Genomic DNA, 12,231 nt, shown 5'->3' with positions numbered 1-12,231 from the left:
TTGAATACATCAAATACATTCCATAACAATTGAAAAGATAGCTATAGGAAGTAATTAAGTAAATGGTAGCTATAACAAGTTAATAGCCACTAAACAATAGTGGTTTCTAAAAATTTCTATTTATTTTAACCAAACAAAAGTGTAAAAATAGCACGGGCTAGCCAGTTTTCGGACTGGTCATTCAAAAATAGCCAGCGTTTGCAAAGTCATTGAAAAATAACCACTATTTTGCTGCAACACGAAAAATTCCAGCATAATATACTGGAGATCGGTGCACCTGTGTATGATCTTCCAGTATATTATGCTGGACTGGTATATTATACTGGAGTTCCAGTATATTATACTGGAATTCCAGTATATCATACTGGAGTATTTTTCCGGATTTTGAACAGTGTTTTCCTTTAGATTTATCTTTACATGAAAAGTGGCTAAATTTCGATGAATTTTGAAACTGTGGCTATTTTTGAATGACCACTTGTAAATCTGGCTATTATTGAATTTCTCCCAACAAAAGATACATAGAAAACTTCCAGACGCAGGTTTTATGTCATTCACTTGCATGCAGCCGAATAAAAGGAACTTGAAAAACTGAGGAAAATAAATTGTTTCCCTGTGGTCAAAAAGGCACTATTTGGACTGCAGTCTACAAATCCAAAACCAGTGACCTAATGAATGCAGCAAAATTAGGTTCTCATTTTCTTCTTTTAACTATGTCAAGAAAAGGAAAACGAAAAGACAGTTTCCTCACAAGTATGGATCATATCTCTGATCCAGCACCCTTAACATGTTTGCCTATAGTTTTGACAGGAAATTTGAAGGAAGAACAGAAGCGATTAAGTAGCTTGAGAAACCGAATGAGAATGAATAACATCTTCTATTGGGGTTGGAAGATCAAAAGCCCAAGCGCCCAGATGAAACAAAAGGAAGACAGCAAATACTGTTCATGTTTGACCTGCAGGAATGTTCCATGCATTTTTTGGTTAACCAAACATTCATTTACAAGGGTTAAAATATGAATAAACTTAAAATTAGCATATCTCATTCCTAACCGCGAAGCAGTAATTCTCTCAGGCTAAAGGTAATAAATATATCTACAGAGCATTTATGCTAACAAATGGTAGTTTCACAACCCCATGAATTAGAGAAACAATGTTTGACAACCTAAATTGTTTGTTCCGAGTATGCCAAACATGAAACACATAAAACAAGGAACCAAGCAATTCATTCTATCATTGGGGTAAAATGCGACACAATGGGGAAAGTTTCCTATGTTTAATGACAATATAGGTCTACTACATTTTATTGGATGAACCAAATCCTTTGATGATCAAATGAGAACAGGGTGAAGAAGAGAGGTCACAAACGCATTCTCTAGCAGGTAACTTATTTTTTTCACTGAAGAAAGATGCTTCCAAGGAAATAAGATAGCAAACAAGATATTGATTTGTTCCAAGGGTTTAGGAAGTAAGCGGATTAGGACTAACTCCTATGCAAGGGATTAGATAATATGCGCTGGATGGAGACAAAACAATATATTTTCAAATAAATAGGGATGTTGTTCAAGCAAAGATACAATTCTCGCTTCACCCAAAACAAAGCAAGAGCAGGAACTAGTTGTGTCGCAGGGTCTATTTGTTTTTTTCTTTTCATGATAATAGCTACCTAGCACTTTCATGAGCGAGTTTCAGTCTAATATATGCAAATTAATAGGTGAAAATTTGTGTTTCTTCAAGTCTATAAGATGACTAACTTATAACCCACTTAATAAGAGACAGAAGCATGAGGCTTTAGAAGTATGAGAAATACACCCTCTGGAAACCACATGGACAGCAGTATCACGAGAATTGTACCAAGGCATGAAGAATCTAAGAAAACATGATGTTCAACAAGTCTAGAAGCTTCTGAGAATGAACACAAGCAGCAAAGAAGATTACATATACACAGTGATGGAGAGCATGTAAGTTGAGGCATTGAGAATAATTGTTACATTATTTAGGTTCTCAGGCAATTGCGGGTCATCGTTACCTATTTTCCATTTACATAATCCAGAAGTCTTTTGTCAAGCTCAAAACGGCCACAAAGAAGTTTCTGCAATAAAGAACTTGCAAATGTCATCAGCACAGAATTCCAGCATTAACAGAATACAGATAACTGAAATCTCGAGAAGGAAAAGTTAAAGCTGATTCTAAGATGCCAAATTCAAGTACCTCTATTTTCACTAAAGAAGGAATAAGGTATTGCTAAGTATCATGCTTCAGAACAAACAAATATAGCTCGAGAGCAAAACTAACCTTGTTTTCTCGCCACTAAATTTAACAATCACAAGGCTGAACTGTCTATGACTCTATTCACTATGCTTTACTTTCCTATTTGTTAGTTGTTTATCTCTTTCTGTTATTTCAATTTTTTTTTTCAAAATATTTTTAAATAATTTAATTGTGAAGTTTGAAAAACCAAATATTCAAAGTAAACACACATATATATAATGCTGACGGATTGAGTGTGCAAGTAGGTCAACAAGCTCAGAGAAATATTTCTTTGATAAAAGATTCGCAACAATCGCATAAAAGAATCACTTGGAGATCTAAGGTGGTATAAGGCTAGGAAGAGGGAAGTGCTCTATTGTCCCATTCCACGTAATTGCACTGGTGGAGGAGAAAAAATATTAATGCAGAGTTATTTTGGCAGAAAGCCTCATATTGTGGTTGTGTTTGATCTTTTAGTAGAATTTATTAAAAGTCAAAAGGATTATTGAAGTCATATATTAGAATGTATCTGAGATTCATAACATCTTATATTCATTGAACTAGGATATCAGATATATCCTGTATTTACTTGGAATATTTACTTGCCTTGTCAGGAGTAGAGAAGAATTATTTAACATATTGTTGCGACAAAAATTAGTTGGACCAGATTATAAAGTATCCCACATCTTCACCAGCACACAATTACCTAATTTGTGATCAGATGTTAACTGGGAGAATGGGACTCTACTTATCTTCTACGGGTTCCCAGGCTTACTCAATGAAGGGTTCACTAAACGAGTCATGTATGAAAGCTTTTTGTAGGGAACTGGACTTAGGCTAACATTGGCTAGTCCCTAAGACTAGGAAAGCAATAAGGGGATGCAGGAAAAAAAAAGGGAAAATAGTTGGAGCCAAGTGAATTTCACTGATCAGTTCAGTTGTGCATATTTACTATATCCAGAACTGTGCAAGATGTGTTATACAAGAAAAGATTAGTCTTTAGCAGGTTCAATCTATCATCCAAGCCCGAGATGGTTTCAATGAAACACAAATTATAAACGTCAAATATACGGAAACAGAAAAAGGCACAAAGTGGAAGCAAACAGTTTAAATATGCAATAGGATATATGAGATCCGCTTAGAAAAAGAAAAGGAAGGCAGACAAAACTGTTGCACCATATGGTAGCAGAGAATACCTTTGTAATGGTAGGACCAAAAACATATGGCTCAGAATCAAACTCTGGAAAGCGTGCAACCTCTATAGCATTCTCAAATAGAATGTACACTGGAAGTTGGTTCAAGCTTCCTGCATTAGATCTCCAAATGAACCAGTCAATAGAAAAGTCAAACAAAACAGGATTAGCACTTCAACACCACAAAACCAATAAATCCAGCTCACATAACACATGTAACGGTAGAGAAAACAATAACACACCAAGAGGAATGCCAAATTTTTCAGCAGCATTAGGGAAGAGTCCCATATCAACAGTCCCAAAAGATAAATTTGCGTTTGAGTATCTGTTCAAGAAAATATATAAGGCAGTGCATTTCCAACCAAAAAAGAAGCTCTCAAAAAGTTCAAATTTGGGTGAACAAATAACTAACTTCACTTCATAAAATGCCTCTCTTAAGTTTGTATGATAGTTTTGATCATAATGGAGCATAGCACTCACGTTATTGAGAGTTCTGGAAAAAAGGAACTTGTGCATACACAAGCCGGTGTGGAGAAAGCACGAAATTCGACCTGCCAAAGGTGACTTTCAGTAAAGTATAAGAGGGAACAAATACGGAGATTGTATTAGTTATACATTCTAATCAAGCAGCATGCTTGCTCTATTTAGCACCATCTACGCATTCATTTACTGTAATTTTGAAAGAATTTAAACTAAATTTGCTAGTTTGCTTCTGTAATAGATACGCGGAAGAATCTGAAAATAATAATAGATATATGGAAGAATAGGGAGAGTATGAATTGACGGAGAACACTTGGGCACAACAAGAATAAAGCTAACAACATAATGCTGACAACCTTACAGAGCCAAGAACATTCAAAGTTTGTTTGCTCAACTACTCGAGGAATACAGGATAGTGCAAAAGCTTATATAGCAGACAGGAGATTTTCAAAGACCAGGTATTTGTAAGTTTCTGTTCACACAAATACCTTTCAAGAGTATGCACCAAATCTCCTAAGCATTCACAATCATCAAAATAGAAACATTTATACTTTTTTACCTTCAGAGGGCCACAACACTAAGTAGAAAATACGGATAAAAAACTGCAGAGAACCAACCAGCCAAAAGCGTGATGTATTCCCTTCAGTAAGCAAAGTCTCCAACTGCAATGGTGTCAAATGATTTGAAGAACCTGGACATTTACATTAACACTCAGTGTACCTTTTTATTTTATTTTAAGCACACTCCGTGTACCTTATTATGCTAAGATAACTATAGAAAAAACTATTGTAGCCTCACAGGAAGCTTATCCAAGTATGGTAAACCAAACAATAGGAGTAGCAAGAGTACCTAGTCCTTCATATGGAGGCTGCTGCGCTATAATGTGTATAACTGGAAGGAAGAAATCGACACAATGAAAGAATTAGATAAAATTACCAAGTTTAGACGATATTCTCAAATAACCTAACAATGAAATTGGAAAGGTTAAGAAAGTCAGTAAGTCATCCATCTACTAAATAGATTCCTCATAGTGCTTATACATGGATCACATTATGACAACAATCATAGTGCTTTTTAACCTTCCCATCAAATTTCAGCTAGATTTATCGGAAACTGAAAACTAGAGTAGGACCCACCTAAAAATGCCAATGTGTACCAGAGTGCCAAGTGATAATCCAAAACTAAAGCAATGGCGGTAAGGAAAATCTGAAAAGAAGCAATTTTGAGTTAAATATTACCAAAGTAAATAATAAGAATTTAATGGAAGCTATAAAGGAACACTTGGCTGCAAATGGTAATGAAACTTAAAACCAGATTTCCCATAATAAATTTGATGTTCAAGTATGCACACACTTAGTAAGTTAAAGATTTGCAAATCAAGTTATCAAAAAAGCAAAATATTTTGCAAATTAGAAGTAATTCGTTCTGAACAAAATTGAGTCATATTCAGTTATTTGAAAACATATTATGCATCGTGATGACAGATAGCAGAATAATATGAAGATAAAGGGAGTAAAAGAACAGATATAACCTTAGCAAAAAATAAAGTATCATGAATGAAGGATTCCCAGCTTTCTGTCTTTACAATCTGTCATGCATAAAAGTAAAACAACAATGTCAATTCAACAAGTATACATAGATTTCTCCTTTTCAGGTCACAATTTTTACCTTCACAACAGCCAAGACGCAGTATGCAACAAACACTTGAATTTCCTGCCAATGAAACATCAAATTGTCAGCATATGCACAAATGAAAGTATGAGTGAGTAATAAACTGAAACTACCCCAAGGTGTGGCTTAGTGGTCAATGCAATGGGAGAAAACTATAGAGGTCTCAGGTTCAAATCCTAGCGAAGTCAAAAAACACTAGTGATTTCTTCATATATGCCTAAAGCTTGGCGCACAAGTTACCCAGTACTTGTGCTGCCGATGGGAGGTAGCACATACCCGGTAGGATAGTCAATGTGAAAAATTTTCAAACAAGTATATTACATAGGAAAATCGTTGTCAATCTGTATCAATATGGCTGTACATACATAAAAACTTATGTAAATAAAGTGAGACTCAAGTAGAGAAAGGGAAAATACTCGTTTAAGAAGGAAAGAGTTGCGAGCAGGAGAGAGGAGCTGAGAAGCGGAGAATCGAATAGGGATGTAGGAGAAGAAAACGAGCAAGTGAAATAGGTAGTAAGGCTCCGACACCATCCGATTTAAAGATCTCACTGGATCGTAAGTATATTCCTGATTTCGTTGAACACACGGTCCGCCATTGTTGTTTTTTGACATAGCTTTTGCTTATGCCAATGATCCAGCTTCAACTGGGAAGAAATCTAAAGGCACCCAGCTTGATTAGATTTTAGAACTTGACCCAGTTACTAAAGTGAGAGTTATTTGCATTTTGCACCCTAATGTATGCAAGCTTTTTAATATTGTACCCTATTCTTTTATCTTTTATTATTAACTCCCTAACATATCTAATTCGTTGCTAAATTATAGTAGAACTTTATTTTTCTCGAAAATTAAGTAATTTTACACATCAACATAACACATTATTCAAATGTACTTTAGCATCTTGTACAATCCAACATGAATAGAAAATCTAGCTAAACTATGAGCTATTTTTGCTCAAACTTCTAGTAGTATATACAAAATCAATATGATCAAGCAAGTTGGTTAGCTCCTAAATATCTTCCCATGACACTTCTATCTCTCGTAAACGGGCTACTCGTTTCTGTCTTATGGTCAGATAAAATCTTGACAGTCTTCCAAATAGCACTAATAGCACATTCAAAAGCCTCATTTCTATCTCTCATGAAGTAGCTAGTCGTTTCTTGATTATATCGAGAACATTCTTAGGGTAAGATAAAATCTTCACATTCTTCCAACTATTACTAAAAGCACGTTCAAAGCGTTTTTATAGCAAGCGCTTCAGCAGTCATGACTATCCAAAGCCGCAACACCAATATTGTCCTCCTCTATCATCAAGAAAAAGCATACATGATTCAATCAACCAAGACAAATTATTTAAATGGGAACAAAGAAGGGGAGGGGAAAGGGAGAGAAATGGAAATCCAAGTAATGGATTGACATCCATATTTGGGTATGATCCTGTCAGAATAAATATTACATCTTGTTTAATTTTCCTTGATAACTTCAGCTGTACAAATATAGATTGCCTAAGTAGTATTTTCTGCGGACTCCATATTGAGGAATGAGGATTGTATAGGGTCAATTTTGACCCTCAGCATTTCTACGCCAGTGGGTACGCCCAGTGAGTGTACGCCGACTAACGTAGCGGGTATGACTCGGACGTGGGGATAAAAGCGACATCGTTTAGGACTCAGTGTCTTCATTAGGGAGACGTTACCTGTCTTTGTAACTTTTTGATTCTTTCGAGGAAGGTCTCTTATTATATAAAGGAGACCTTCACATTGTAAAAGAAAAATTCGGATCTAATACAACTCTCTTATTTTTTGGCTTTCTCTCTCTATCTCTATCTCAAACGAACATATCTTATTGAGTTCATATTATCACTTTGCAATACTAGATCTACAACAATAATATCGTCTTTGCATCTCTAGGTTTATTATATTTGATTACGATTTACCCTTTCCTTACTTTTGATTGTTTTCTAGCTTACAAAGTATATTGTTAACTTTTGAGCCAAACAATTTGGCGCCGTCTGTGGGGATTTCGAGAATCAAAACCATAGTATCCACCTAGAGATCAACCAACTACCATTCTCTACACCACACAAAAATAGAAAATGGCCGAAAATAACACAAGATCGAAAGCTATATTGGGTGTCACTACCAATCTCCTTGGCCCTCTCAACGAGGCCAGTGACGATGGCATCCTGAATGCAACCCCTAGCATCACACCGGGTGCAGAGATCTCACCTTCCCCATTCAAAGGTCTGACGATCTTGCACGAAAAAGGAGCTTCCACATCTGCGGCTACGGAAGCACCTTCCGCGGTCAAGGAGCTACTGGAAAGATGGCTAACAAGCACTCTAAGTGGCTTGGTTGAGAGGTCACCACAAAGTAACATCGGGTGTACACCAACGGTAGGTACCACTGCTGCCGTGGGTGAACTGGAAGTTGCACTAGCGAATAACAAACCCATCGAGACACAGACCAGCGATAGCACGCTAACAGCCATCCTAAAGAAGATGGAAGAAATGGAAAATGAAAACAAGGCGCTCCGCGGTCAGATGAAGGAACATCAGGAGAGGGTCGACAAGATCCCCGGTGCTCCCAAGTTGCAACCAAAACGCGACGTGGGAAGGTTCGTTGAACAACCATACACTGAAGAAGCTGCCCCTCACTCCACCCCAAAAACCTTCAAGATGCCACCCTACTTGAGGGTATATGACGGAACCACAGATCCCGAGGATCATCTGATCCACTACGTCACCGCTGTGAAGGGCAACGACCTATCAAAAGAACAGGTACCGTCGGTACTGCTGAAGAAGTTTGGCGAGACGTTGACAGGAGGGGCCTTAACATGGTACTCTCAGCTACCGGCTAAGGCAATATCAACGTTCGAGGAAATGGCGGATAAGTTCGTCACAGCCCATGCAGGCGCGAAGAAAGCGGAGGCCAGGGTCAACGACATCTTCGCCGTCAGGCAAACCACAGGAGAGGGACTCAGGGACTTCCTGGCAAGGTTTAACAGGGTAAGGATGAGTCTACCAAACGTATCGGAAGGTATGGCAGTCGCCGCTTTCCAGAACGGGCTAAGCAGGGATGGTTCGAGGGCAACCAAGAAGCTGCTGAGCCGCCTCATGAAATATCCCCCTACCACATGGGAGGAAATCCACAACGCCTATTGCGCCGAGGTACGAGCGGACGAGGACGATCTTAATGGGCCGACCCAACGGCTAACAGCGATACACTCAGAAACGAGGAGAGATCGACGGAACGAAGGACGACGAGAACAACTCCCCCGCTCCAACTGAGATCGACATCAGCCATACACCAGATCCTCCCATCCGCCACCAAGGCATACAGACGCGCTACAATGACACGTCGCCCCACTCCGAAACGAAAGAGGTACGCCCCCCTTATTAACCTCCCATAACTTTTGTGTATCTCCTTCAGAAATAGTGTACGCACTGGAGAACATGGGCACCAAGGTGCAGTGGCCGCAGAAGATGAAATTAGACCCTGCCACAAGGAAATCAAACGCCCTATATGAGTTCCATCAGGAACGGGGACACAAAACCGAAGACTGCATAGGCCTACGGCAAGAGGTGGTCAGGATGCTGAACCAGGGATACCTGAGGGAGTTACTCAGTGACAAATGGAAAACCAACTTTGCACGCGGACGAGAACAACCCCACGGGCCGCCGAAGCCACCGTCCCCAGCGCGCACGATAAACATGATCGTCGGAGGCGGCGACGATTCCGTGATCAATCACGTCAAGTTCGCCACCACACACAGGCTAAAGCGGACCATCGCCCATGAACAGTATGACGACTTCGAAGATAGTATCACCTTCGATAAGTCTGATGCCGATGGTTTGTCTTTCCCTCATTATGATGCTTTAGTTATCACTTTACGTATCGCTGATACGGATGTTAAAAGAGTCATGATCGATGATGGAAGTGGCGCCTGTATTATCCACCCAAGGGTCATCGTACAAATGGGACTCGAGAATAGGGTAATACCGCGCTGCATAACACTAACCGGTTTTAACAATGCAGTGGAATGGACATCCGGAGAAATAGCACTGCCAGTCTTAGTGGGAGGAGTCATGCTGGAAACAACTTTCCACGTGATGAACCAAGAAACGGCATACAACGTCATCATAGGACGCCCGTGGATACACGCCATGCGAGCGGTCCCTTCAAGCCTCTACCAAGTGATCAAATTCCCTACCCCATGGGGAATATTTAGTATTCGAGGCGAGCCACGCACCGCACAAGAATGCTACAAAATAGCCCAAGACTGCGCCCACACCCAACAACTAAAGGGGGCGAGCGCGGAGGCATAGCAATTAGCCGTGTCGGGGACTAAGGTCAACCCGACAACAGACGCCATCAAAGACCCCGATGTCGTGGAGGCTTGTAAAGCAACGGTCGAAGATCTCGACCCAGTCCAATTGGACGAAACCAATCTTACTAAGGAAGCCTATATCGGGCACAGTCTCGCCAACCCAAGTAAGTATCGTGAATTCTTAACTAACCATGCAGATTTGTTCGCCTTTTCCCATTCAGATATGCCGGGAATCCCACGAGACATCGCCACCCACAAGCTGAATGTCGATCCACTACATCCGCCCGTGCGACAGATGAGGAGAAAATTCAACACCGCTATCAATGAAGCGGTCAGTAAGGAAGTAGACGAGTTACTGGCCAACGGCTCCATCAGAGAATCAAAGTACCCCCAGTGGGTCGCCAATGTCGTCATGGTCAAAAAGAAAAACGGGAAATGGAGAATGTGTGTGGATTTCACTGATCTGAACAAAGCATGCCCAAAGGACTCATTCCCACTACCCCACATCGACCAACTGATCGACACCACTGCAGGACATGAACTACTGAGCTTCCTAGACGCCTACTCCGGCTACAATCAAATCATGATGGCCGAGGAGGACCAAGAGAAGACAACTTTCATCACCCACCAAGGGACTTACTGCTACAAGGTAATGCCCTTCGGGCTCAAAAATGCAGGGGCTACGTACTAGAGACTGGTCACCAAAATGTTCAAAGAGCAGCTCGGTAAGACTATGGAAGTCTATATCGACGACATGCTGGTGAAGTCGACAAGAAAAGAGGACCACATCGACCATCTGAAAGAAACCTTCGAGAAATTGAGAAGGTACGGGATGAAACTGAACCCCGAGAAATGCGCCTTCGGCGTGACTTCAGGAAAATTCTTAGGGTTTCTCGTATCACAACGAGGTATCGAAGTCAATCCAGATCAGATCAAGGTGATAGATGCAATACCCGAGATACTGAACAGCAAAAAGCAGGTGCAAAAGCTGACGGCGCGAATAGCCGCCTTGTCTAGGTTCATCTCACAGTCCTCCGACAGATGCCATAAGTTTTTCAATGTGCTGAGAAAGGACAATGGGTTACGGTGGAATGAGGAATGCGTCGAGGCCTTAAGAAAATTGAAAGCGTACCTATCTTCGCCGCCACTGCTAGCCAAAGCAAATCCAGGCGAGCCCCTGCTGGTATATTTGGCCGTATCCGAGATCGCCGTCAGCGCAATCCTAGTTCGTGAAAACGAAGGTACACAATCTCCTATTTACTATATTAGCAAAACCTTAGTGGACGCAGAAACACGGTATCCACACCTTGAAAAATTAGCTTTGGCATTGGTCGTAGCTTCACGGAAGCTCCGACCCTATTTCCAATGCCACCCCATAAAAGTAGTGACGACCTTACCCTTGAGAAGTATCCTACACAAGCCTGAGTTATCAGGCAGACTCGCCAGGTGGGCCATAGAGCTCAGTGAGCACGATATCTCATATCATCCAAGAAACGCCATCAAGTCGCAAGTACTTGCCGACTTCATAGCCGACTTCAGCGCAGAGATACTACCAGAGGCGGAATTGGAGGCATGTCGTACCCCTCCAATGCCGACCTATGGACTCTTTACACTGATGGTGCCGCTAACACCTCGGGATCAGGACTGGGACTCGTTCTCGAGGTCCCCACGTTCTCGAGGTTCTCGGGTTATTGCAGGTTTGAAACTAGCCATCAAGTATGGAGCTCGACGACTCGTTCTCCATTGCCTATCTCCCCCTGCCCAGGCCCAAAAGCCTTCGCGTTCGCGATAGCAGGCCCGCGTTCGTGAAGGGAAACACCCCCCAAAGCTTCGCGATCGCGTCCTGTGTCTCGCGTTCGCGTAGAAGAAAGTTTCATTCAGCCTGACTTACCCTTCGCGTTCGCGAGAGTCCTTACGCGAACGCGAAGAACAACATACCAGAACACCAGAAACTGCAAACCTGCAACTTTTCCTAAGTTCAAAACCTTCTGAAACCCATCCGAAACTCACCCGAGCCCTCGGGGCTCCAAACCAAACATGCATACTACCTCAAAAACATCATATGAACTTATTCGTGTGATCAAATCGCCAAAATAACCTCTTAAACAATGAATCTAGCATAGAAATCTAAGAAAAATCTCAAAACTTTCAAAGTATCAATTTTCACAACTACGGGTCCGAATCACCTCAAACGACCTCCGTTTCTTACCAATTTTCACAGACTCATCTTAATTCACATATAAGACCTGTACCGGGCTCCGGAACCAGAATACGGGCCCGATACCATAAAATTTTAAACTCATTTCATTTCCA

General features: G+C 40.9%; 1 protein-coding gene across 1 annotated transcript; it reads right to left on the bottom strand.

Moving 5' to 3' along the window:
* Positions 1-560: 560 nt before the first annotated feature.
* Positions 561-6,272, bottom strand: LOC109213867 (thioredoxin-related transmembrane protein 2). Its single transcript, XM_019377705.1, has 11 exons — positions 6,007-6,272; positions 5,588-5,632; positions 5,451-5,507; positions 5,056-5,125; positions 4,769-4,810; positions 4,537-4,610; positions 3,920-3,990; positions 3,682-3,764; positions 3,443-3,552; positions 2,026-2,088; positions 561-952 (listed from the first exon to the last, which is right to left on the bottom strand). Exons 1-10 carry the CDS (start codon positions 6,202-6,204, stop codon positions 2,026-2,028), a joined length of 813 nt encoding a protein of 270 aa, XP_019233250.1. The 5' UTR covers positions 6,205-6,272; the 3' UTR covers positions 561-952.
* Positions 6,273-12,231: the final 5,959 nt, after the last annotated feature.

This window comes from Nicotiana attenuata, unplaced genomic scaffold (assembly GCF_001879085.1).
Source record: "Nicotiana attenuata strain UT unplaced genomic scaffold, NIATTr2, whole genome shotgun sequence".
Classification (NCBI taxonomy): domain Eukaryota; kingdom Viridiplantae; phylum Streptophyta; class Magnoliopsida; order Solanales; family Solanaceae; genus Nicotiana; species Nicotiana attenuata.
The sequence above is the reverse complement of the archived record's forward strand: the minus strand, read 5'-3'. Positions and strand labels throughout refer to the sequence as shown.

What these genes read in the sequence shown, in the direction of transcription:
- LOC109213867 (XM_019377705.1), bottom strand. Translation starts at nt 6,204, where the DNA reads ATGTCAAAAAACAACAATGGCGGACCGTGTGTTCAACGAAATCAGGAA. An exon ending in ATACTTTATTTTTTGCTAAG is followed by an intron (nt 5,126 to 5,450) that starts GTTATATCTGTT and finishes GCTTCTTTTCAG; the next exon opens with ATTTTCCTTACCGCCATTGC. An exon ending in ATACATCACGCTTTTGGCTG is followed by an intron (nt 3,991 to 4,536) that starts GTTGGTTCTCTG and finishes CACCTTTGGCAG; the next exon opens with GTCGAATTTCGTGCTTTCTC.